The 27,064-nt window shown below is 45.6% G+C and overlaps 3 protein-coding genes across 15 annotated transcripts in view; 1 reads left to right on the top strand and 2 right to left on the bottom strand.

Annotated features, from left to right (window-relative positions):
* Positions 1–19,212, bottom strand: Alg5 (ALG5 dolichyl-phosphate beta-glucosyltransferase). 5 transcript variants are annotated; one of them, XM_052732262.1, is made up of 11 exons: positions 18,644–18,754; positions 18,152–18,246; positions 15,495–15,666; positions 15,139–15,185; positions 13,537–13,605; positions 12,751–12,843; positions 9,856–9,969; positions 9,405–9,464; positions 4,231–4,382; positions 2,020–2,105; positions 1–315 (listed from the first exon to the last, which is right to left on the bottom strand). In XM_052732262.1, the coding sequence occupies exons 3-11, from the start codon at positions 15,631–15,633 to the stop codon at positions 200–202; spliced, it is 876 nt and encodes a 291-aa protein (XP_052588222.1). In that variant the 5' UTR covers positions 15,634–15,666; positions 18,152–18,246; positions 18,644–18,754; the 3' UTR covers positions 1–199. The 5 variants fall into 5 exon arrangements, with proteins under 5 accessions (XP_052588222.1, XP_052588223.1, XP_052588221.1 ...); XM_052732263.1 differs by lacking the exons at positions 18,152–18,246; positions 18,644–18,754 and adding an exon at positions 19,097–19,212; XM_052732261.1 differs by lacking the exon at positions 18,152–18,246 and having other exon boundaries at positions 18,644–18,781.
* On the top strand, positions 19,181–26,635 carry Exosc8 (exosome component 8). Of its 3 annotated transcripts, none has more exons than XM_052732268.1 (11): positions 19,181–19,324; positions 20,002–20,038; positions 20,192–20,255; positions 20,621–20,694; positions 21,875–21,920; positions 23,060–23,165; positions 23,253–23,298; positions 24,111–24,207; positions 25,360–25,480; positions 26,004–26,110; positions 26,420–26,635. In XM_052732268.1, the coding sequence occupies exons 1-11, from the start codon at positions 19,308–19,310 to the stop codon at positions 26,533–26,535; spliced, it is 831 nt and encodes a 276-aa protein (XP_052588228.1). In that variant the 5' UTR covers positions 19,181–19,307; the 3' UTR covers positions 26,536–26,635. The 3 variants fall into 3 exon arrangements, with proteins under 3 accessions (XP_052588228.1, XP_052588226.1, XP_052588227.1); XM_052732266.1 differs by lacking the exon at positions 19,181–19,324 and adding an exon at positions 19,426–19,881; XM_052732267.1 differs by lacking the exon at positions 19,181–19,324 and having other exon boundaries at positions 19,888–20,038.
* Positions 26,549–27,064, bottom strand: part of Supt20h (SPT20 homolog, SAGA complex component) — a 34,975-nt gene continuing 34,459 nt past the window's right edge. For all 7 annotated transcript variants that reach the window (XM_052732257.1, XM_052732255.1, XM_052732256.1 and 4 more), the window contains one exon: positions 26,549–27,000. In XM_052732257.1, coding sequence (XP_052588217.1) covers positions 26,863–27,000 — 138 coding nt within the window. In that variant the 3' untranslated portion in view covers positions 26,549–26,862. The remainder of the gene's footprint in view (positions 27,001–27,064) is intronic.

Here is a 27,064-nt window from a genome sequence, read left to right as displayed (position 1 = left end):
TCTAATTTATGACACAAATACATAAAAATTTATTTGTCCCAAAAGACATCTCATGGTTTCCTCGTGGCAGGTAATTCTTAAGGACATACAAAGGCAGATAGTGAGAATGGGCCCATCGCAGCTTTATTGAAAAATCCTGATTTCAAGTGAAATTGCATGACACTGGTCGGTAAAAATGTAGTCCAGCCCCGACAGCAAACTAACTCATTTTCCTTGTTCGTTCAAGCCTCCAGGCACCCGTCAGATACCGCAGTCGGATAAAAAGCAGGTCTCTGCCCATTTGTAGCCAGCTCCAAAATGGAACTAACTTAGAACCTGCAATAAAAAATAAATTAAATTAAATTGGGAGAAATATACAGCAATTTAAAATTGTATCCTAAAAGTGGCTGGGGCTGGGAGGTAGAGAGCAGTTTTCTACATGTGTGAATCCCTGGGAATGTATGTACACACACACACACACACACACACACACACACACACACACACACACACACCCCAGAAGTCAATGACCTTTGTGAGCATCTAAGCATCTTAATTTTATTTAAATCTTTTTTTTTTTTTAATTATAAAGCTGAAGTGACTTTCCTCTCAAACCTAAGTCTGTGAGTGCGAGGAAAATTGGGTGACTCTCAACTGTGAAAGTTTCAGATGCTAAGAAGAGAAGGGTCCATGCAGGGAGAGTACTGGGAATTGGGTGGCAACTCACGAAAAGTAATAATTCTGCAGAGTTCTATAAACATGCACACAGAAGGCTACAAATGAGCCTCTCTCTCTCTCTTTTTCCCAACAAAAGCTTAGCCAAAGTGAGCCTTGGACTCACTAGTAGTCCAACCTGGCTCTGAACTTGTGACCCATCCTTGCCTCAACCTCCTGAGGCCTGGGGTCACAGGTGTGCACCACCATACCCAGCAATGACCAGCCTCAACAGTGACAATGATGGCTGTTGTCCATAGCTCTGCCTCGGGCTACAAGGGAACAGCAGTCTAACTGAATGTCTGGTCCCCAGGTCACTGGTGTGGTACCTACCAGTCAGTGAACACCTACCAGTACTCATCACTTCTAACCAAACTCCATCATCAAAGCAGATCCGCCTTACTACCCTGCATACAGCTTTCTTCTGGAAACATGGCCAGTAGAGTATTTTGGAGACATTCTCTAGTGTTAATTGGGGACAAACTAGGAACTACCTTCACAACTACCTCTGAGATAAAAAGGAGCCAACGGCACACACCTGAGAATGAGGTTAGCCCCCAACCCCCTCCACTGTCCTCTTTGATTTAGAATAATGGTGTGGACTTGTGAAGTTTCTATAAACACGCTGCAGTTTGTGTAAGCCAGAGACACCTGATCAGGCATCACACACGCTACTGCATCAGGACTCCCAGAGAGGGGCCGCAGGCCAAGGGCACAGGGGAGGAGACTTTGCAAAGGTCTCCAGCTGGTCATGCAACCGCCCCACACAGTGAACTGTTTGGGTTTGTCCCAAGGTAACTGCAGGAGAAAGCAAGAGCTCACATTGCACATGGACAACGCTGTTGGAAAGGAGCCTGACACAGGTTTATATAGATTTCACAGAGCTGAAGATTTCAGAGGCCTTTACATTCGGGGATCTATGTGCAGATACAGCTAACCCTCTGGAGGCTGAGAAAGGGACTGCTTGAGTCTGTGAGTTCAAGACAAGTCTAGGCCATGCAACGAGACCACATGTCAAAAGCAAGGGCGTGGGGTTCTGGTTGGCGATCACACTGATGGTGTGTCCTTAGCTCTGCACAGCTACTAACACTTGAGCCCCAGGACTTTGTCTACCGGAAACCTGGGCCAGGAGGAAGCCCACCAAAGACTCAAAGAAGAGTCTGGAAAAACAGCAGGAAGAAATATGATGGATCACAGAGGCCTCTGTGGAGAGCTGGGGAGGCCCTGGTGAAGGAGAGAGGGGAATGGGAGCCAGCAGATTCTCTCAGACAACTGCATCGCCCGGCTAAGTACCAGCCGTAAAAAAAAAAAAACCAATACACTCACCCTCAATTTCAGTCCAGTTGACAGCAACTTCTGCTATTGGAATTTTAAGAAATTGTGCTATGTACAGCAGTTCTACGTCAAATGCCCTGAAACAGAAAATATATTGTTTATTTTAAAGAGGACAAGTGGGGTCATCAATCAGATGTCAACCAGGGCAGGTTTTAAAGCTCACAGGGCAGATGTGAAGCTTCTATGTAAAACTGAAGGCCAGACCCACAGAGGTCAAACAAGTGAACACTGAGTGGATCGGAAGTTTCATGGAGAACAAGCTATGTAACATTTAAATGAGAAGTGCTGAACCTCAGTCACTGCTCAGAAACCCTCAGAGGAAATCGGTCTTGTGTGCTCAGAGATACTCTAACCCCAGGAGTGTGCAAGACAGACGCTTTCAGTCTCAGCCTTACCCAGCTCACCACACAGAACTGCCAGGCTCCTGAAAGGGCCACTCCGGTCACCCACAGCCCGCAGCCACTTCTCTACTCTGTCCTCTCAGCCAGGGGCCCTGCCCTTCCCTGTGCTGTCTTGGATAGGGTGGGTCCTGGCAGCCATTGAAGCCTGGCAGCCATTGAAGCCTACCTAGCCTGGAAGGCTCTGGTGGTGACAGGCACATCCACAGGGGTTACTCTGTCTAAACACATGTTTATAGCCATGCTAGCTTGGATCCTTCCTTTCACACAGAACTAGATCTGCAGATACACTGTTTTCATCACGAAAATGAAACCAGGCAGCAAGAGCCCCAGCCAGGGGCAGGGGTTGGGAATGCTGGGTAAACCTTTGGGAACCAAGAATAATTAGCATAGGACGCTGACCACAGAACAAAAACAGACACCTGTACCCGAAGACCACCTACTTTACACTTCACCTGCTTTAATGGAGGAAGTTAAAGACTTTAAAAACCATATATATATATATATATATATATATATATATATATATATATGGTATTTTAAATTTTGATGCTACAGTTTAAGAGAACTTTGGGGAGTTTACCTGAAACCTATTTCTAGGGAAGATGACCAATCTTCAGAAACAGATACACAAAAGTGGTAGAGACATCAGACCTGGGCATATATTAGATAATTATGCAGATACCCATCAGGAACAAGTCACACAGAACTATGACTAACACTCAGCAAGGATCCTTTCAGTGGAATTTCTCCGGGCACTGACAATGTGCCAAGCACTCTTTGTAGTAGAGTAGATTAGTAAGTCAAGTCAGGAGGGATTCCTTCTCTTCCAGAGCTTTCTTCCTCCCCTGGAGCTGGAGATCAAGCCCAGGGCCTCGTGCATGCAAGCACTCTTTCAACTAAGGGACATTCCCAGCCCCTCAAGAGCCTATGCTTGGAGGACAGAAATCAGACTAAAGCAATGACCCCAGGGGAGAGAGAATGACAGGGGTGACGACTGTCACAGTGCATGGTAGGAAGAGGGGACACAGGCAGAGGGGGTGACGACTGTCACAGTGCATGGTAGGAAGAGGGGACACAGGCAGAGGGGGTGACGACTGTCACAGTGCATGGTGGGGAAGAGGGGACACAGGCAGGGGCAGCTTTGCAATAACCTCTAAAGGTCATGGGAAACCACTGCAGATTGGAAGCAGGAGTGTGAGTGTGATTACAAAGCTCCCTGGGGCTGCATGGTGGTGGAGACGCAGAGAAACCAACAGGCTGCAGCCACGGCTGGACACACACAGGGGCCGAGCCAATGTCAGGGCTGGTTCAGCAGGCTGCAATGACAAGCATGTGCCGTAGGAGGGACAGGATGGGGAAAGATGAAGGCAGCCACCACAGGGCTCCCTTTCCATAAAAGGCTGTGGCTGGAGCAAACAGGGCTGGAGCTGCAGGACACAGGCAGGGTCAACGGACAGGGTTGGAAGGAAGGTGAGCTAAGGAGGAAAGGGTGACCACACAAGAGAGAAGAAATGGAAAAGGCCAGCTTTCAAGTTGGCAGGAGAGAGAGCTCAGCGATCCAAGAGCCAGGCTGAGGAGAGACCCACCAACTGCAAAGGAGTGTGAGAGGGGAGGAGGGAGGCCTGAGGAGACAGGGTGCACTCTCGCCACACAGCTGACACTGCCTATGTTTAGGTGAACACAGAACACATGTGTCAATGTGGCTCCCTCTGGATGTGTGTCATGGGACAGCAGAGTCGTGTCCTATTATCTGGATGCCCGGCAGGAAGGCAGGCATGAGACATCCCAGTCAGAAACCTACCATCGTTCAATGTGCAGAGACGAGAAGGTCCGGGCCGCTGCTTCTCGGGTTAGTAATTTGAACCCGCACTGCGTGTCCCTGATTCCTTTGACACAAAGGAACCACACCAGGAAGTGGAACCCGTACATAAGAAGAGTACGGAAGTAGGAACGCTGAAACAAAGGCAAAGGAGAAATGATTTTTCCACTCCGGGAGACACTGAAAGCAGCTACCTGAAGACGGGCACTTAAACACGCTGCTGACGGGGTGCACCTCCAGTTCCGACAGCAGGGCGTGGAGGTATGGTGAGCAGGACGCTGCTTCAAGAGCAGAGCGTCATGGGAGAAGCCAGTGAGTCCTGGGGCCTGAGTCTGACAGCACAAGTTCAGGACCCAAGGGGGCCAGCACTGCACTGAACTGTTTGTTTTTTATTGTAAATCATCATCACACAGTGTGACAACAAATACAAAGGAAAGGTGTGATCTGAACAGACTGGAGTCCTGGCTCCCGCTGATAGCAAGCTGGCCTGGAGAGTTAGTAGGAGAGTAAAAGAGATTGCATCAAGGCTGTAAGCCCTGTGCTTGGCCAGAGGGTGACAGGAACTCGGGAACAGTTTTATGAAGAAGGCTGAGGGTTTTACTCTCACCACAGCTCCACTGTGATTGGGCGGGAAGGGACATCAGAGGCCGGTCCTTGAAGGATGTAAAGTCCTCCTCCTCTGTCACCTGTCACCACCAGTCAAGGTCTGATGCAGAGGGCTCTTACCTCTCTAAGCAGGTGGGGGTGGGGAAATCTCATCTCAAGACACTTTGGGAAGCTCACATCTGCCTGCTCAGTGTCTTCCACATAAAATACTTCCAATAAACACGGGAAGACTGACTAAACTCCCCAAAGAACAATTATGCTAAGGAAAGGGGCAACCAGGAACTGAAAGATACGAAAATGAAAATTAAAAGTGGAAAAGGCACATGAAAACTTCTGTTTGAACAGTTTTCGATGTGATTTGCATGAGCATGGGAAAATATTCACGGCTGCTTAGCTTGGCGGGAACAGAGCTTTGTCTTATTTTAGAATATAACTGTTTACTAAAAAGCAGAAGGTGAGGTATTCACAAGAATATTGCATTTCATTTTGTTTTTTGAGACAGGGTTTCTCTGTGTAGCCCTGGCTGTCCTGGATCTCATTCTGTAGACCAGGCTGGCTTCGAACTCGTAGAGATCTGCCTGGCTCTGCCTCCCGAGTGCTGGGATTAAAGGCATGAGCCAGCACCACCCAGCCTCATTTATCTGATTTCTAACACATATGAAAGCATAATAGGGGATAGAGAGAGGGTTCAGCAACTAAGAGCACGGGCTGCTCTTGCAGAAGACCCGGGTTCAGTTCCCAGCACCGCATGGTGGCTCACAACCATCTCTAACTCCAGTTCCAGGGCATCCTGATACACTCTTCTGGCCTAAAAAGTACTTCACACGTGTAGTGCATATACACACAGGAAAAACACACATACACATTAAATAAAAATAAAGGAAAAAAGTATAATACTCTAGATAAACTACAAAGAAAATCTTGCTTTAATTTTTGAAACTTAACTTAAAAATTAGAAGGTACCTAAAATAAATTTTGAGACAGACTTCAGTGGGTGAAGCTAATGAAGAAATAGAGTCTGTAAGCTTCTGAAATGGGTGTTTAAAATATTAGGAGAGACACTGTCTCAGAATTAGTTACAGTATCCCCATGGTCTATAAAGTGCAGGAAGTCAGGAGAAATATAAAGCTCACTGGTAATTTCATTTTGTTAAAAAACTACAGGCATCAAATAAATGGCAAAGGATTCCACTCCTGAACGCTACTAAATGATAAACTCCACAGCCATCAACAAAGAAACCAAAGTGTTCTACCTGTGCCTTGCCTGCCTTCAGGGAGAGCAGCAACACACAGAATGATGCTGAGGACACAGTAAACACAGAAAAGCTGCGTCCAGACACCATTCTGTAAGGCACTCAACCTGCTATTCGGCATCTTAATTCTTTGATGATCTGTCCACTGTCCTGGGACTGGTCCCCATGGCGTATGCTATGTGTAGTGAAGGAGGGAAACAGAAGGTTGTGCTGTCACTAGATGCCTCCGGTCTCCTGGAGACAGCTTTCTGTAAGGCAGGTGTAGCTCTCTAGTGATCCGGACAGCACTCCCACTGGGTGCCAGTTACAAGCAGCAAGGCAGCAGGCGACTCCTACCCGCCAGCGAAGGAATCAGGCCATCCTCTGCATGATGGGCCAGAAGCCCCGAATCAATCCCTAGGTTGAGAGGTGAAGACATGGATACGGAGCCAGACACATTATAAATATGTAGACCTGGGAGGGTGCTCATTGTGTCTCAGCCTCCAGAGTGCTGGGAGCCCCACCCCCCAGCTTCAAGTGATGGAAGTTCTAAGGAAAGAGAGTTTACATCCTTCAAAACAAAACCCAAGGGCTGAGGATGCAGCTCAGTGGTGAAGCACGGGCCTAGAGCACACGAGCCCCCGGCTTTGAGCCTCAGTACTGCAGGAAGACAAGGGTCAGCCCAAACACACAGCCCAGCAGCATGCAGAGGCCTCCCCTCTCCTTCATAGATGACTCCAGTAGCTCCTGATTCCTCCTGTCTCATTCTCTGTTTGCCTTCACCAAGCAGACTAGCCCTGCTCCACAGTGCTTCATATTTAAAAAAACAAAACAAAAAAACCCCAGATTTAATTGAAAGTGCATGAGTGCTTTGTCTGCATGTATGCCTGTTGTACCACACACATACAGTTCCAGAAAAATCTGCTGGATCCCCGGAACAGGAGTTGTAGATGTTGGATTGGAAACTGATTCCAGGTCCTCTGCAAGAGCAGCCAGTGCTCATAACCACTGAGCCATCTCTCTAGCCCCATGCTTCATAGTTTGAAAAGGGAAACAATTTACTCACAAATTCTTTATATTAATGTCAGCCTGTTCATTTGCAAAGCAAATTTGATAATTATACTGTGTTCAGAGCATCATGCTCATGTCATACAATGCAATACTTCACACACACCCTCATGACAGTCTGCATTATCAGTCTACTGGCTGGGATCAGTTTCCTGATGGGATATAATTAGATTTCCCACTGCTGAATTAAGCACCTGAGCAATGTGCTATCCCTCCTGGACACATACTTTTTCCTTTCTTTCTTCCACGTATAAACATGTCGGTCAAGTTGGACTTACCAATCTCTCAGCTTTCTTTGTTAAATATCTAGGATAGTGACATTCTCCATGCTTAACCGATTAATCTTTTCAAACACTACTGAGAACTGCATTGGACATAGAATACTAAGTAGATATTAAAATTGTTTACTTTGGAGCTGGAGAGATGGCTCAGTGGTTAAGAGCACTGGCTGTTTTAGCAGAGGTCACTGGTTTGGTTCCCAGAACCACACTGTGATGCACAGATATCTGCAACTCCAGCTCCAGGGATCTAGTGCCCTCTTTTGTAAGAGTCAGTCATGCATGCAATACATAGACATACATGCAGGCAGAAAGTTCATATACATAAAATAAAAATAAAAAATCTTATAAAAAGGCTTATTTCTAAAAAACGAGTGTCTAGGGAAACTCATGCTGGAGTCCCTTCCAGCTGCAAGAGCTGTCTCTCTGCTTCCCAGTGAAGTCTGCTGCCTTGCCCTTCAACAAAGGAGTCTGGTTTCCACTCTCATGAGGGTTTGCAACTTTGCTGTCCCTGTCTTGATAGAGTTTAAACTCTCGTCCTACCTCATTTCAGAATCATGGAGGGAGACGTTCAATTTTATTTTAATAATTGGAGAAGAAAAGTGCATAAAAGTGGCCTGTGGCCTGCTGCAAAGGCAGGCCCTTGTCACCCTAGAGTCTGACGCAGTGATGGACTGGCTGCAGTTACACACTATAAATCCCTCCCCAAGGAATTCAGCCACACACTGACCCTGGCTCTTCTCTGCTCTGGGTGAAGAACCACTGTGAACATGACGGTTACTGGACTTCACACTCAAGATCTCCATTTGAAAGAGAAAACCCTGACTGCGACTTCCAACACACACACACACACACACACACACACACACACACACACACACACACACACACACACTTCCTCACCGAAATGTTTTATCCTGTGAGTTGCTCTGGCTTTTTTAGCATGATCTACGGAAGAGCAGCCTCCACCTGCAGTCTTTGGTGACATGTGTCTTTGTAAAAGGAATTGTCATGAGCCTGACAATCTGCAGTTAAGTGGTTTCTTTAGAGACATGAAACGAGAAATATTTAATCTCTGAACAAAACTCAAAATACACTCTGAATAGAGCTTGTCATAAACGCTTGGGACTAGGAATATTTCAGAGTTTGTACTTTTTTCATAATTTAGAATATTTTATACATGCACACACACACACACACACACACACACACACACGAGACAGGGGAAAGGGAAAGACTAACTGTGAGATTCATGTTTCATTTCAACCTTAGGCAAATATACAGAAGGTTATTTTTAAAGTAATCTACATATAGAACACATTTCCCTTCATGGCATCATGTTGGCCTTCAAAATTTTGGATTTTGGATCAGGAGTGCTCAACACAGTGGTAACTGATATGTGCCAGTATAGGAAACCCTGAGGGCAATCAGGCAGGTTAAAAACAGACACAGAGCTAGAGGGATGATTCAGTGCTTAAAACATGCGTTGCTCTTCTGTAGGACCTGAGTTCAGATCCCAGCACCAACTTGGGCAGCTCACAACTGCCTGTAATTTCAGCTCCAGGGCATCTGACATTCTCTTCTAGCCTTTGTGGGTACCTACACACACACACACACACACACACACACACACACACACACACACACACACAGACAGAGAGACAGAGACAGAGACAGAGACAGAGAGAGAAAGAATCTTAAAAAAAAATCAAGTTTTCTTTAGAAAAGTCTGTCTTGATCAAATGATCATCTCTGTATCTTAGAAACAATTCTGAGAAAGCTTACATCGTAAGGTAAGGCCTCACTCGTCCTGTGTACACTTATGCTAATCTTCCATAAATTCAATGAAGTTGAAGGGAAGCTCATTTTTGAGAGAAAACACAGGAACCCGTATCTGACAAGATGTGCATGTGTACATAAAAGGGGTTAAAGGTTAACAAGCTACCGTTCATGACAGCTTGGGAAAGCCTCACCTGAGCAATCGATTCTTTCTCCAAATGAGCTCGAGACCCACAAGCGATGGCCATTTGATCCTGAGGAAAAAGCAACACCATTATTCTTTTTAATATTTAAGTATCACACATCAATACATCCATTTTCAATGTGAATGTCTCACCTTTAGAAACACTTTGAAAATAATAATATTTACAAATGTTACTATAGTATTTATTTGTAAAGTCCATTGAGGGGTTCAGAATACGCATAGCTTGCAGACAGCTAGTCATGCTTATTAAGAGGACACACCTTTAATCCCAGCACTTGGGAGGCAGAGGCAGGTGGATCTCTGTGGGTTCAAGGCCAGCCTGCCCTACATAGTGAGAACCTGTTTCTAAACAAATAGAAAGTTCAACTTTAGGTAAATTCTGACTTCACTTTTGAGCCCTGTGCTCCTGACTGTCCCGTGCAGTGAGTTCTTATACTCACAGGCCATGGCCGGAGATCACTCAGCCCCTTTTCTAGTTTCTCAACATCTGGAAACTTTGTGGCTCCATCAGCATCAGCCATGAGGATCTTCTCTCCTCGGGAACTGAATACACCCTGTATTCACAAATTCCAGGAGAAAGAGAGTTGCTTAGAACTAAGTTCAAACTCGATGGCACTTCAGTCCACTCTGTTCTAAGACACCCAAGAGTGAAGTATTAGGAATAATAGGGCAGAGGAGGCCAAAGTTCACAGCTAAGCAGATAGGAAGTCCCCACAAGAATCTACTGTCCATTCCATTGTTACAAATGTTTCAGACTCCTCCTCCTAATGGCCTGGAAAGTATCAAGTCTGAATACAGTCAACTAGGAGGAAGAAAGGAAGTCCTCAGCACTAACACAGAAAGCAGGACACACGTCACACCATCTAAGTGCCCCATGTTAGTGAGTCACAGTGCTCACGTGACTCAAGGCAACTTGAGCAGTACAGGAAAGAACCTGTCCCCAAACAGAAATAACATATGCTCTGGGTGTGGCTCTGCATCTGTAATCCCCACTTAGGAGACGGAAGCAGGAGGATTTCCAGTCTGAGGCCTCATATTCTTGAGGAGTGCACAGTGAAACATGAGTTTCCTTTATAATGGGGCCTTAAGTGTTTTAAATGAGTTGCTGAACAGGGCAAAGGTGGTGTTACTAACTTCAGGTCCAACACTGTCCATTACTGTCCTTTGGGGCAAATGACACTTGGTAAAATCAGTTTGATCCTTAGTACAACCCATAACTACACATGCATATATTTACCAGGACGTTAATTTCCGTGTGTGCCGGAGTGATCCAGCGGCTCTGTCAGCACTCAACACTGACTGCAGAAATGACTCATCCACGTCTGCACAGACTCTCATCATCGACCCTCAGCTAGGGCATCCTCAGGATGCCTCCATCTCCCTCAGACCCACCCGACTGCCTGTGGCATCTGCCCTGCATGCCCCCTTCTTGGTCTTCTCACCCCCACTGTGCAAACAAACTAAACCCCACACAACACTACCCTGGAGGAGGACTGATACCTTTACTCAAGTCTTACTCTGCGTTAAGTCTAAAGTCACCCAGGGAACAGTGTGAGGAGGACAAGAGGGGACAGTGGGGTGTGAAGGAGAGTGCTCTGCATCATCTCCATGTAAGAAAATGAAACACATTATACTCTACAACATATGCTCTTGATCGTCAAAAAGATTTAATTTTATTTTACCTGTTTGAGTGCTTTGCCTGCATGTACGTACATGTACCATGCATACACAGTACTTGCAGAGGCCAGAGAGGACACTACATCCCCTGGTGCTGGAGGTACAGATGGTTGTAAGTCATCAGGTGAGTGTTTAGGACCAGAGCTAGGTCCTCTGCAAGAAAAGTCAGTGCTCTTACCTGCTGGGTCATTTCTCCAGGTTTAATGCTTTATTTAAACAGCAAAAAGCAAGCAAGCAAGCTCGCTCCCTGGCCATTTCTCCAGGTGTAATATTTTATTTAAATAGAAAAATAAACAAACAAAAAAACAAATAAATACAGCAAGCAGGCATGCTCTCTGGCTCAAAGTTCATGATCTGAACTCCCAGGCCCTCTTAGTCCTCTGTGGCCGACCCTGCTCGTCACCTACAAGAACTTCACATCACACCTCAAGGCCTCCTCCTTTCAAAAAAACCCCCAATTTTAGGGCAAGAGAGATGGCTCAGAGGTTAAGAGCACTGGCTGCTCTTCCAGAGGTTCTGAGTTCAATTCCCAGCAACCACATGGTGGCTGAAAACCATCTGTAATGAGATCTGATGTCTTTTTCTGCTGGGCAGGGATACATGCAGGCGGAACACTGTATACATAATAAAGAAATCTTTAAAATCTTTAAAAAAAAAAAAGAAAGAAAACAAAAATTTTCTCAAGAATGAAAACGATAAAAGAAAAACAAAAATTCCCATCAGGCATGGTGACACAAACTTGTAATCTCAGCACTAGGGAGGCTGAGACAGAAGGATTGCTCTGAGTTCATGGCCAGCTAACAGTAAATCAGGAAAGAAAAAGAAAAACTGAAAATGAAGAAAACAGTCCTCGCTCTCTCTAGGAATTGGGAAGGCCTGTGGCACTTTCCTGGCCCTCAGATGTAACAAGTTATCGGGAAGAGGGTTTTGGAAAGTACTTTATAGGGGACAAAGTGCCAGCAGCACCTTTCCCCTTCTGTATGGGATGTGGAGGTGACAGAAATGCTCCCAGAGTCACTTTGTGTTCCTGAGGAAAAGGAAGTGAAAGGTGAGAGCCAGGGCCTCTGCTGACAACCAGGAGAGCTGAGGAGAGTCCGTACTGCTGGCTCGGGGACTCTTTTATAAACCATTAAGTCATCTTAGGGTGTTGTCTGGATTTCCTTCCACACGCACTGGATCTTTGTCCATTTTTCCGTTTAACTCGTTTTCTGCCTCACAGGCCTTGGCCCTGGGCTCGGGCCTTGTAGGTTCCTCCCAGGAGCCTCTCCTCGTCTGTCTACCCATCTCCACTCCACTGTGCAGAGGCCTGTCTTCCCTGCTGCACAGGGCTCCATGTCAGCAGACCCAGGAGTCACCTGACTTTACCAGGCTCTGCGGTGCCTCCGCAGGGAAAGCACAACACCCGAGAGCGTGCTGTCCTCTGTGAGCTGTCACTCTGGCCTCAGCAAAGCTGACAATGACACTCTACAAAAACACAACGTTCTCTGTGTGATCTAGTGTATTACAGACAGAGGATGAAGCTTACACTTTATCAAATCAAATATGTAATTATTAAAGTTGTTGATAACTTCCAACACTGCTATTGATACGAGGCATTATAGGCTGAAAAGGAGGTGATCAGAACACCTTATATTTTAAACAAAAATGAGAATTATTACCATCCTCACAGCGCCACCTTTCCCGCGATTCTGCTTCAGCGTTATCACTCGCACTTTGTCACTTCCGTATTTCTGGCAGTATTTTAAAGCGACCTGTTGATGACATAAAAGTCAGAATACAGTTAGCTTGGGGAACTGATGTCACGGATATGAGCTATCCCGATGTGATCAGAACATGTTACATGCATGTACTGAAATGCCACATTGTGCCCCATACACATGTACAATTACATCTGTCAGTCAGGATGCACATCATCAATATAAACAGAAAAGTACACATAATCACAATAAACAGAAAGGTGAGCAATAACACAGATTCCACAAGTCAAACAGACATCGGGCACAGATACCACCTCTGCAGCTCACCCTTCTTGTGATAGCTTGGTTTTGGCATTTCAATGGGGGATTGTGTTGAGTGATAACTGACATTGGAAGACACAGCCCACTGAGGGTGGTACCATTCTCTAGGCCTGAACACTGTACGACTGAAGGAAGTTAGCAAGCAGGCAGGCAGTGTGGGTGGACTTGTTTCTCTCTGCCCCCAACTGTGGATGTGATGTGACCAGCTGACTCACGCTCCTGCCTCTTTGACTTCCCTGCAGTGATGAACCCCTTCTCCCTGAAGTTGCTTCTTTGGTCAGGGCATTTTATTAACAACAGACGTGAAAATGGGACAGGAAGTAATGAGCACAGCTTTGGGTTCCTCCAGCAAGTGGAAATAGCCACATGTCCTAAACAACTCCAAGTTTCCTATCGACCAGCCGTTCTAAAAGCACACATATTTACCTTTGAAGTCTGGTCTCCACTGCCATCATCAACTACTATCACCTCGTAAGTGAACCTAGGGTCCTGTTCCTGCAAGAAGCAAAAGTAACAAATCAAAATTTGGAGAAATTATGATAGAGATTAGTAAAGACATAACAGTATTCTTAAATTGTCTTTAACATTTGTGTATGTATGTGTGTGTGGGGATGACTGTGGTGCACATATGCAGGTCAGAGGACAACTTGTGGGGGTCGGCTCTCTCCTACCATGTGACTCACAGGGATCAGACTCAGATGGTCAGGCTTGACAGCAGGGGTCTTTACCCAGTGAGCCACCTTGCCAGCCTGTAAAACTGTAATTTAAAAAACATTTTTCTTTCAAATTAATTTTAATATTGTATATGTGCATGTGTGTGTGCACACTCATACATGTGGGCTTGCACATGCATGGAGGTCAGAGCACAACTTGCAGGAGTTAGTTCTCTCCTTCCACTGTGGGGTCTCAGGAATTGAACACAGGTCACCAGACTTTATAGCAAGCACTTTAGCTGATAAGACATCGTCCCAGCCCTAACAAGGTTCTAATTTAAGCAACAGGTGTTCTAGTGTTGCTAGGGACAAATACAGACAGTAGTAACAAACCACATGAAATACAAAAGGCTCAGAAGGAACAGGACAGATGATGGGTAGACATTTGCCCTGTAACACACGAGTGGAGGCAGCATGTATCTGTGATGCTAAGGCAGACTGGGGAGGAGAGCCATGTATGAGAAAGAAGTTCCTGAGGTCTAGGGCAGAGGGAGATTCAACGTGTGCGCCAATCCTCCGCCTTACAGGAGGAGCCCAGTTCACCTCTGCTTTATCTCACACAAGTTCAAGTCTCTAATAGTCCTTTTCAGTCAAGAAATCTGTCTTAAAACCCAAAGCAAAGCAAAGTAATATAAGGAAAGTTCTAGACAGAGATAGAAAGAGATGAGGTATAAAGCTCACTCCATCTTTAACTGTCCCAAGATGACTCCAAAGAGAGATATGAATTACTGTGCTTCTGAATATAAAAAGTGCAAGCATTAAAAAATAGACAGCTTTTAGGGTTGGATATACAGCCCCTGTAGTATGCCTGCCTAGGATGTTTGAGTGCCTGCATGCATGTTTAGATGCAAATAAGCCCAATATTGGGATTGTTTCTGAGGGAAGGTTGTATTAAAATATTTTATTTTTGTGTGATTAGTTTATAATTAAAAAATTTAAGACTGTACCTTTGTATCACGTAATCAATGTGAATTCATTTGAGAAGCAAAGTTCTACAGACTATGTTATAAAGACTCCAATGGATCTCTGTACATGAATATATGCACACACACATACACCTCTTTTAAAGACATCACCGTAGTGAGCCTGCACACATTCACTGAAACACAATCTATAATATATCACCAGGCAAGAGAGAATTAGGAGGTGGGGGAGGGTACATCAGAGAAATGCCAGCTTCCTGGTTTGTCTGCCTCTGGAGGGAGCATGCTGCATGCTGGGCCTGCCTCCCACAGTGCTCCTAGCTCAGGGTCTACAATTGGTGACCTGCTTTAGTTTTAACTGGAGGTGTGACATTGAAAGGGAAGTGTGATACCTGTCTCTTTTCTAGGTAGTTCAGGGCTTCATCCATCATCACAGGCACTAAAGGGAAAAATATTTTAGAGATTGCTTTTGAATATGATTTAGCTAGTCCAGCATACTCCATTCACATAGGGAAGGTGTGCCTGTCACCTACCAAGACCCTCTGGGATGTCACTCAGGCCATTCTCACCCAGAACGTCTCTTGTTCTCATCCTAGGACTTCTCTAGAAAACCTCAATCCTGCCATCTCACTTTCCCTCTTCCCAACCCCAGCTGCCAACCACACACTCCTCTCAGTGAGTGTGCACACTGCATGATTCCTTTTCTTCCCTAAGGACCCATCAGGGAAGGGACTCAAGTAGAACTTACACCGTTTCTCTTCATTGTAGGAAGGCACCACAACAGACAGCTGTTTGGTGGGTGAGTCCCAGATGCTGGGTAAAGTTTCCTTCTGGCCTTTGGCATTGAGAAAGAATTTCTCTTCTTCATGTTGGTGACATGGTGGCATTTTTGTAGCAGTTATAAATGCAATGACAGAAACCTAAAGGTAGACATGAAAAGCAGGTTACTTTGATCTCTTTGAATATTTGTTGTGTTAAAACATCATTTGCACAATTTTTTTAATTTTGCTGTTTGGGAGAATATGTAGTCTCAGGTTTGACTCTTTAACAGTGTTCTGAAGGTGGTTATACTGTTACATGGCAGCAAGCCCCTAATCAGCCCCTTATGAACTGACGACTGTCCTTGACCCCAATAGTAATGTGTTAAATGTTTTAGGAGGTCTTGTTTCTACCTCTCATTCCTCAGGGCCTCTTCTATGCCAGATCCAAGAGTCAACACAGGACGTCCAGCCCACTCTTACAAACGGACAGAAAGGGGGCTGGAGAGATGGTTCAGCGGTTAAGAGCACTGGCTGTTCTTGCAGAGGACCTGAGTTCAATTCCCAGCACCCACATGGTGGCTCCCAACCATCTGTAATGAGACCTGGCACCCTCTCTGGCCTGCAGGCAGAACACTGTATACATAATAAATAAATCTTAAAAAAAAAAATGGACAGTAAGGTACCATTTCCTGCCTGGAGCATGTATGTGAGAGGACAAATCCATATGGCAGCTGTAACACGAAGGACCCAACTAATTCAGCCTGTGAAGGAAGGTTCCTTGGAGCCCCACAGCAGAGACCGTAACACTTAAGAATGTATTCAGATACTTATCCTTAATTTGAATTGAGAACACAGCATCTTCTGGAGTAAAGTATAAGACTTGTAGGCTCCTGGGGCTGAAGCAGTTAAGAGCACTGGCTGCTCTTGCAAGGAACCCAGGTTTGGTTCCCAGCACCCACACAGGCTGCTCACAACCATCCGTAACCTCAGTTCCAAGGGATCTGGCAGCCTTTTCTAGCATCTGACGACACCAGGCATGCACCCACTGCACATACATATATACCTTCATGCAAAGCACTCATACACGCAAAATAAAAATAAATATTACATACAAACTCATGAGTGCCTTTTACAAGCACTTTGGAGATGAGCCATAATTTGTATCACCGTTTTCATTGGAGAAGTTTGTTTGAAGAGAAGCTACACGTTTGTAATTCTACTTGGACGACTATCTCGAGTATCCCCGTATGTACTGACGAGTATGAGCACAGGTGCAGCAGCCACACTGATAACTAGGAGTCCTCCTCTGAGCCAGTGGTTGAGGGCACTGGCTGCTCTTGCAGGGGACCCGGTTCAGTTCCCAGCACCCATGTGGAGACTCGCAACTAACTGCTTGGAAGTACAGCTCTAGGGACCCACTGTCTCTGACTTCTGCACTCATGTGCAGGTACACACACACACACACACACACACACACACACACACACTTAAAAAAATAAGATCTTAAAAAAAAATGAAGAGTCTGGTTGTGCACACTATTGTCCAGGTTGTGACATCTGAATTCAGTTTTCCCAGAGAGCAATCAATGCTCCTAAGAGACAATTAACTCAGATCCGGGGTGGGAAGGTGTATGTTAACACAGCATGTCATACAGAAAGCAAAATCTATCTGTCATCACGAGGGCTTCAGGGAAAGGGACAGGTGGGTCACTTGAAGTGCTTCTCGGGCCTGTGAGGTAGGGATGGCAGCATCACATGAATAATCACTGCAGTGGCTGGAAACATGTAGGAAACCTGAAGTCTCCAATAATATAAGAATAAAAGCTGGCCACCGTTTTAAGACACCAGGGAAACATCTCAGGATCTTAAAGACTTGACCTTCCGGATATAAAAGGTGCTTCACTGGGAACCTGGGGACACCCCCACAGCCGTCAAAAGGACTCACATGTGCATATAATGAAATCTCCAGATCCTACAAGAAATTTGGAGGGCAGACCAAGTTAAAGATGCTTGGGGAGGCAATCTGTGACATCCACACTGGCAAACCCAGAGTATTTAAATTGACAGGGTTTTTAGAACCTCAGAAATACTAGTTAGGTTTTTAAAGACGGTTGGAATTACCTTATTGCAGTCACAGTTTTAAAAGAGGGTCCTGATAGAAGTGAATGCAGATGAGAGAGGGCTGAAATGTTATTTGGATTTGTTTTTAAATGATTTTAAGACGTGGGACACCGTGGAGAGAAAGGATGACAGCAAGTGGACGGACACTGTGTTTCAGGATGCAGCTCACTGCATGCCAAGTGCAGCATGCATGCAGTGAAATAAAGGGGACCGCTTCCACTCCCAGCCAGTGGCATCCAATACAGTCCACCAACCCCACCGTGCACCCAACCCACCTAAATCTGTGCAGCACATTCAGAGTAAGGCAGCCTCAACTCAGAACTGTGCCAACCAAATCCAGATCTGTTCCAAGCCTTTAAGGCAGGCATTTTAGGAAGAGGGCTCCTGGCTCACCCAGACACACAGCAACAAAGTCATCAGGCTATACCATTCCTAGACTGTGAGTATACATGCATGGCAAGGCGGCAAGGGCCTTCCTGGCCAACTGTCTAACACCAAGGAAGCTTTTCAGAATCTCCGTTTACCGAATGAGTGGCAGGTTATTTCAGTACTGTGTGGCTGCAGAGTTCGGTTGGCAAATCAGCCCTCTTCTACATACCAGCAAGGGTCTGCAACGTTTCTATAAGAATGGCAAAGGCAATGCTAAGGTGCTTGATTCTGGGACAAAACGACCCCTGGCCGAAAGGACAAGAACAAGGTCTGGGCCTGTCTCTTGCTCACCCACTGTCCCTAGTCCATTGGGTCCCCAGCTCTCTTCCTGGCTGCAGCACATGGCACACCAGGAGGGTCAGAACTGCAGTCTGGAGGCCCAGTAGGAAGGCTGGGGAATGAAGGTTAGGCGGGCGAGGGTCCACAGGCAGGGGGCCTGGGAAGCTGGGTGGAGACTGGTCACTTAGACAAGGTTCCGAAGGAGAAACAGGGTCAAGCATTGCAGGGGATCTGGGTGCCAGAGGCCCGAAAACGCGTGGGAAGCGCGGAGGGGAAGCCCGGAGCACGGGAATCCACCACGGTCTCACCAAAATGAGCCCGGCGGCCGCCAGCGCCACGCCGAGCCCCGCCAGCTGCAGCAGCAGCAGCAGCGAAGCCATCCCGCAGCTCCACATTCGCGGAAGCGGCGCGCCACGCCGCGCCCCGTTCCGCCCCGCCCCGCAGGAGAGGCCTTGCTGGCCCAAGGCCGCCGCCCACAGCGCCACCTCGCGGCCGCGCCGCGCCTCGCCACGGCAGGTACCCGACGCCACCCACAGCGCCCTCGCGCGGCTCCACAGAGGAGTGCACGGCCGGTCCCCGAGTGCAACGCGCAGGACATCTGCAAACTGAGGGCGCCACCAGCCTCACACCCATGCCGGGCCGTGCAGCCAGCTAAGGATGCCGGGAGCCGTGGACTGCTACAGTCTCTCCGTTTATTTCGCGCGTGTATGTGTGTGTGTGCACGTGCGCACAGGCCCGTGGGGGTTCTGAGCCGTACCGACCCGGCCGTCCCCAACAGGCCTGGTCCTAAGCAGGTGCTCGTGGGTCGCCGGAGCTGGAGTTCACGCCGCGTACCCCGGGAACACGGCAGCCTCCACGGAAGGAGGTGCTTCTCTCACCCAGGACTCCTCCAAGTCCCCCGGGCTGGAGACACGCCTGCAGAGGGAAGGGCGCAGGCGCGGCGGGCTGCGCAGGCGCGGCGCGGGCGGGAAGATGGCGGCCGGGTTCAAGTGAGTGGCGGCGCGCACAGAGGCGCGGGTGTGGCGCGTGGCGGCGGGCGGGGGACCCCGAGTCCTCGGGGGGGGGGGGGGGCCGCGGGAGGGCTCTGCCCACGGGAGGAGGCGCTGAGGGGACAGTGCGGCCAGGACGGCGCCGATCTCTTAACCGAGCGCCACGCCGGAAAGCAGAGTGCCGCCCTCGGAGGGGACCCTGAAACCTTTGGGGGCGCTCTGAGAACGCCCCGGGCTGCCCACGCGTGTAAACCGCAAACCCGTGTGTCTGCGAGGGCATGCACCCATACCTGCTGTGACTTTTGGCTGCGTGTAGTTGAAGAGGCCAAACGTACCTGCCGTACCTGTGAGAACACAGTCCTCCGTGGTCCTAAGTTACAGGGACTGCCAATGCCTCTCCCTGCGGGACTTCAGATACTGTGTTCCCTACTTCTTCAGAACTAGAGGCACATGACTGACACCCAAGCTCATCCTCTTCTGAGTGTGTCAAGGGCCGTGGACTCCAGTCCTCTTGACTGGGGCACAGTTAAGGTGCCCGATGGAGACTGCTTGCTGCTGTAAGGCCTGTTTATAAACATGGTTGAAACAGTGTGGAGATTGTTGTCTCGGCTCCACACTCTTAGGTTCATGCTCGAGGATGCACTGACTTACTTTAACATACTTTTCACATGTTTCAGAACTGTGGAGCCACTGGAGTATTACAGGAGATTTCTGGTGAGTAAAGGTGATTTTGTACGTTAGGGCTTTTGATAAAAAATGTCATGCATTAAGGCATAGTTTTTGAATTCATTTAATTAATAGAGCTTAATGTGTTTTCCCTTTCATACATGAAATACATGTGTAATCTATTTCCTTATAAACATTTAGAAAGAAAACTGCCGTCCTGATGGAAGAGAACTTGGTGAATTCAGAACCACAACTGTCAACATAGGTGAAGATAACTTTATTTCAGCTGGTGGGACCCTCCCCCCCATCCTGTGTGCCACTTTTTGTTTTAGCCAGTTCTACTATGCCTAAGGCATTTGATGATGTTAAGGTTTTTATCATTACACCACCCATGTAGTTGATCTAAATACGATTAATCAGCTCAAACTGTGAGACAGACGAAAAGAAAAATTAAGACATCAGTCATTCCATTTTCAAATCACTGACTTGAACCTGTCAAGTTACAGAGGCAACTTTAAAAGTCTAGCCAGATAACCATACAAACTAAAGCATTTATAAAATAACTTTGTGGTTATTTATTTTCCTTGCTTTTTTAAGGCTTTTGTATAAAAACCGTGTTTCCCTTTCCAGGTTCCATCAGTACGGCGGACGGTTCTGCTCTCGTGAAGCTGGGGAACACCACAGTCATTTGTGGAGTAAAAGCAGTAGGTTCACTGTATGTCTTTTGATGGCTGAATTCCAAATTAGCTTCATGCTTACAGGGTTGTAATTAATTACGGGTCAGGATTTAGAGTTGTAATCCACCCCCCAATATTTTTTTCAACCCGTGAGTGTAACCCTTTCCAGGGCGAATAACTGAATCTCAGCACTTCATACTTTAATTAAGATGTTGGCAATATCGTTTTGGGGATTAAGATTGTTCCTGGGATATCTTTTAGTCATTGATAGTTTTTAATTGTTACTCACAAAGGAACAGTAGCTATCTGCTGGCCGCTTGCTGTTGGAGCATCTTATTAGGCGCTTTCAGAATTACCAGTCTCCACCCCCTGCTCAGCCCATTGAAATTCAGTAGCTTTCCCAGGTGTGTAGGGCTCATAACAGAGTCTGATGACAAAGCCTGTGCTTTGTGATGCTACACTGAACGACTTTCCTCCTTTAGGTCTATGGGCAAGCTGAAGTGGTAATTATTGGAACACGGACCCCTTGCCAGGTTTATACTGGAAACTTAATGCCACTTTGGAACTTGGGAATAGCCCCTAGGAGTAGGCAGGTACTGTTCATCTGTCCCTGTGACAGAGAAACTTACAAGGTCAAATAACTTGCCCCTAGGAATTGTGGGTCTACAGCTGACCTTGGCCTGTTATTGTTAGTTACTATACATCTGACCAGTACTAGTTACTAAGTCTAGCCATGTTAAGTGTCACGTGATTAAATTCAGATTCTTGGCTTGTCATGTTGATGAACGGCAGTCTGATTACACTGCCCTTGTAAATATCCTGTGAACCATTGGGAAGTGCAGTGCCTGTATCCTTGGGACCCTGCCATAACTCCCCAAGCAGTATAGATGCTAAACATGGGATTATTGGCTAACGTGGTCTTTGGTACTGCCTCTGTAACTAATTGCTAGAATGTGTTCATAGTTTTTTTTTGGTTTTTCAAGACAGGGTTTCTCTGTGTAGCTTTGCGCCTTTCCTGGAACTCACTTGGTAGCCCAGGCTGGCCTCGAACTCACAGAGATCCACTTGGCTCTGCCTCCTGAGTGCTGGGATTAAAGGCGTGTGCCACCCTCACCCGGCTTTTTGTTTGTTTTTGTTTTTGTTTTTTTGGTCTTCATAGTTTTTTAGTGGCTTCAGTAGAACACATTGATTTGATTTGCTCTTGTAGGAATTTGCAGCGCCACCACTAGATGCCCCTGATAAAGGATATATTGGTGAGTTAAATCGTTGTTGGTTGTTTTTCTACTCTTTGGGCTTTTTTGAAGGGCCAGTCACCCAGCTCCTAAATAAATCATACAGGGAGGCTTATAGTTAATTGTAAATGCTCGGCCTTAGCTTGTCTTGTTTCTTGCCAGCTTTTCTTAACTTTTAATTATCTCATCTACGTTTTGCCTCTAGGCTTTTCCAGTTCTCTTACTTCTGTAAATCTTACTCTGTGGCTTGCTGTGCAGCTGGGTGCCTGGCCCCTGGAGTCCTCCTCCTTCTCTGGCTGCTGCTTTTGCCTCCCAAATTTCTCCTATTTCTCCTCTCTGCCTGACAGCCCTGCTTACCTCTCTCTCTCCTGCCTCACTATTGGCCTTTCAGTTCTATATTAGACCATCCGGTGTTTTAGACAAACACAGTAACATAGCTTCAGAGTTAAAAAAATGCAACATAAAAGTAACACACCTTAAAATAATATTCCCCAACATTAAATGCTCTTGTAATTTTAACAAATACTTGAGGGAGTTTAAAGTTAACTGTTGTAGTGAAGTGCTGATAATTGAGGTAGATAGTGATTCCCTATATTCAGAAATAGAACAATGCCTCCCTTATTCCGAAACTTTCTGCTTATTAGAAGATAACCAAGACAAGGTACATCCCATGAACTTAACTTTGCCAACCCCATATGGGTAGGTAATCTTTGTTTACACATTCAGTTGTACACATTCCTTATCCAAGGGTAGTTGTAGGTGAAGGCCATCACTGCAGACTGAAATTGGTCTGCACTCAATTTAGAGTGGGCAATATTTTTGGTCTTCAATTATCTTTTCTTTGAGGTAGGAACCAACATTTAAAACTTTAATAGTTGGGTGTGAGCCAAGGACTGTCCTGCTACAGATAGGTATTTGGGGGGGAAAGGCAGAAAAACTGTAAAGAACTATGATTGAAATGTAATAAACTTTTTAAGCCAAGTATAAATTTTCCTTTCTCTGAGCCTGGCAATCTGAGAAAAATGTAGTTCTAGCACTGCCATCTTTCCACCCGAAGCGTCTGTCCCTGGCTAGTCCCCTATGCTGTGCAGCAGTCCCTGTATTAGTGACCTCAGCTGTCAGGGGTGAAGTTTAGTTCACACCTGCAGTGTTTCTTTCAGTCCCTAACGTGGATCTGCCACCGCTGTGTTCATCGAGGTTTCGGACTGGACCTCCTGGAGAAGAGGCCCAGGTGACCAGCCAGTTCATTGCAGATGTCATTGAAAAGTAAGACTATTATGATAAAACTTTGCCATCATGCATTCTTAAGTGTTTTGCCTTCACATTTATTGTGTTCTTTATCATTAAATCAAGCTCACAGATAATTAAGAAAGAGGACTTATGCATTTCTCCAGGCAAGGTAAGAACAGACTGAGCTTTTATGAACTCTGAAGTGGCTGGGTGGTCTAATGTGGTAGTGGGAATGAATCAACAACCTTAAACCCTGAGATTCTAGAGTTTAGAAGGAATTCTGTAAAAGTTCATTTTATTCCATAATTCTCATAATTATGAACCATCGCTTCATAAATTCCTTCCATGTGGTTTTTTTTTATTTTGATGAGCTAGGCTCACTTTGTGTACCCAGGCTACTCTTTACCTGCTAGTCCTCCTACCCAGTCTCTCAAAAGCTGGGATTACAGGTTCGTGCCATTGTGTCCAGCTAACAAGTAATACATTACCCGTCTGGGAGCTAACTTTCACACTAAGGTTACACACACACCACCTTTCCTCTTAAAACAACAACAAAAACAGGTCTTTTATCCCTGAGATCAGGTTTTACTCGTGCTGATGTTTATGGTGAACCCATGTGTATCGTCCTACAGCGGCTTCCTTTGCTAATCATAGCGCTAACTAGCATGTAAAACCTCCATTGCACATTAGGAGAGCACAGATTATACCTGGCCTTTTATTTGCTAGCCTAGCAGCGAGAATAAAACTGCCTCTTTGCACCTGTAGCTCTGTTTAGGAGAAAGGGCCGTTCTCACTTGTTGGTTTGCTAGTCCAAGCCCAGCTTGTGTGACCTGACCACTTTGACTTCCGACTTTATGTTAGTGAAAAAAATTAGGCCTTCAAGTCTATCTTGTTTGTCTAATCAACACTCTATAATTCTTAGGCCTAAGGATACACAAATTCTGTTATGAGGTCTGATTTCTTTTGTGTGAACTGTTTTAGCTGGCTTGGGTTCTGTACTGTGACCTTATCTGCCTAGACTACGATGGAAATATTTTGGATGCCTGCACATTTGCTTTGTTAGCCGCTTTAAAAAATGGTAAGCAACCTTAATAAAACCATTTTCCTGCTAATATGCTCAGAGTCCAGCTGGCCAAAACCTCTTACAGGGTGTTTTTGAGACTGAGTTATCATTCACATGATTTTTGTTTTGTGAGACAGAGTATCTCTTAGCCCTGTCTGGCTTTGAACTCCTAATTCTTCTACCTCAGCCTCCCAGATGCTGGCAACATCATTTTAAGTATGAACTACCTAGCCCAGCTTGTGCTCCTAAGTTAGTTCACTTTACAGGGTTTTGTAAAAATGTCTGTAGCCTTTAGAATTGCTGTGACTGTCTCCATTTGTAGTCATTAGGGCAGCAGTCCTTCCTAGAATCCACTGGCTTGGATACAGGATTCTCACTGTAGTCCAGATGGTTCATGCAGACTGACCATTAAATACCACCTGATAGTGATGTTCCCTAGTAAGGGCCTGGGTAGCTCCAAGTCTTTCTTTCACTTGTGCATATTCCAGGTCGTTCTGCATTGCTGAATGGATAATAAAACTAAACCAGGCATGGTTGTCCATGCCTGTAATCTCAGAACACAGTGGGTGAGGATGGCAGTTGGAGGCCAGATCAGACTACAAAACAGGATCCTGTCTATAAAAAACATCCAACTTAGAGTGGAAGATAGTTAATAGTGGTGTTAGTGTAGTCCTAGTTAACCTGCATCCAGCCTGCTTGCTTCCTCTGTAATAAAATGGTACTGAAGAGCAGCACTTGCTTCTTTAGGAGGGTAGCTGACCAAATGAGTGTTATAAAATAGGTATTTCTAGTCCAGAGGAGGTAGCGACATTGGCAGAGGCACATGCCTTTAATCTCACCACTTGAGAGGAAAGGCAGGGGCATTTCTGAGTTTGAGGCCTGTCTTGGGGAAAATAAAAAACCAAAACAGCTTGGCTGGAACATAAGATGTTCTGAAAAGCAGTTTTCCTCTACCATATTTACCTCAACTGTTATGAGATATTTAAACAAAACTATACTGATACCAGGTGAGGAGCACACAACTCTTAGTCCCAGAGTGAGTTCCAAGCTAGATGGGCTACATAGTGAGATCTTGTCAAATCAGTAACTCTTCTGGATAAGCTAAACAGGGAAAAGTTAAGAAAGCATTGAAACACTCACTTTATATGTTTACTTGCCTTCTTCTAGTACAGTTGCCTGAAGTTACTATAAACGAAGAAACTGCTTTAGCAGAAGCTAATTTAAAGAAGAAAAGTTATTTGAATGTTAGAACAAACCCAGTTGCAACTTCCTTTGCTGTGTTTGATGAGTAAGTTAAGATAATGGCTTGTTACTTAGCTGTCTTTTTAAGGAATGTCCCCAGTTGACCACCAGCCCTACTCTGCCATGGACATCTTAGTCCTGCCCTGCATTTCCTTCAGTCAGAGCTGCCATCTGCAGGGCATCCTGATGTACAGGACCAATTCTGTGCTCCCTCACTTGCCCCTGCATTTCTTTACCCCTTTTGGTGACAGGGACTGTATGGGGCCTCTTCACACAAGCAAGTGCTTCATTGCTGAGCTATGCTCCAAGCTACTACTCTAGAATCCTCTGAAACTCTTCAGTATTTGCTGCAGAACCTAAGATGTTCCCAAGCTGAAGGGCAAGGAGTTCACAAATACTGGGCTGCAGGGTGCTGCCACTCTGGCTTCCTCCAGTTCTGGATTAGCTCTTCCATAGGCTGAAATCAAAGCAGGTCTTTCAGTACTGTTTGAAATCAGTCTCTTCCTAAAATTGGTACTACCTCCCACAATGCAAATTTTTTTAAACACTTTTTTTTTTTTAAAATGTAGCACTTTGCTGATAGTTGATCCTACTGGAGAGGAGGAACACCTATCAACAGGAACCTTAACGATAGTAATGGATGAGGAAGGCAAGCTGTGTTGTCTTCACAAGCCAGGTATGTTGTTTCCACAGCAGCTCTAAACTGTGGTGGGGAGCAGGTGGGGAGTAGTTGGGGTGTCGAGTAGAGTGTGGGATGTTTGACTGTTTTGCTAATTTAAGTTTATTGGGCATCTTTGCTGTCTCAGTGTTGTATATCATAAACTTCGGACATATTTGTCTTGTGGAGTCTTCCTAAACTACCCTGCAATCTTGAGACCATACCACTTGATTTAGATGATGTTTGACTTAAAGGCGGCAAACATTTGACATGATGTTCAATATTCATAAAATAATGGGAACACTGAAAATTGGCATAATTTTTCAGGTGGGAGTGGACTTACTGGAGCTAAACTTCAGGACTGCATGAGTCGAGCAGTTACGAGACACAAAGAAGTGAACAAGCTACTAGATGAAGTAATTCAGAGTATGAAACACAAATGAACAGCCACCACGATTGCAAAACAGCTGTAAAAACTGTATTTGTTACACTGTGCAGGTTTTTTATACTAAATAAATACCAACTACATTCCTTTGAAAGATATTTCTAGTGGTTCTTAGGTTATTTCTGTAGATGGTATATACAGGAAAACATTTAACCCATGTAAGAATCACAAGGTTGTGCTTTTGTATAAAGTATGCATATCTATCAATGTAAAATACTGACATCTTAGGGGAAAAAAATGAAGTAGAAATACAATTCTTTTTGTTCAATGGCCTTGTGTTTGTAAAAAAAAAAAAAAAAAAAGAGAAAAAAAGAAGAAATTTTGCTCAGAATTTTGGAGTGGTTGGCATGCCTCTCTTCACTTTACTCTTTGACTGACCACCTGTATGCCGGTGACGATGTAGCTGAGCTGTTTGTGCGGCTGCTGCTGCCATAGCCATCTGATGTTGCAAGAATCGCAACTGCTGCAAAAGGGAGGGAAAAAAAAAATCACGTTATGCTAAATGCACAGGTGTGCCAAGGTGCTTC

The sequence above is a fragment of the Peromyscus californicus genome, unplaced genomic scaffold, assembly GCF_007827085.1.
Source record: "Peromyscus californicus insignis strain IS unplaced genomic scaffold, ASM782708v3 Scaffold_9__1_contigs__length_137607984, whole genome shotgun sequence".
Taxonomy (NCBI): Eukaryota; Metazoa; Chordata; class Mammalia; order Rodentia; family Cricetidae; genus Peromyscus; species Peromyscus californicus.
Note: the sequence above shows the minus strand (reverse complement) of the source record. Positions and strands in the feature narration are given on the sequence as shown.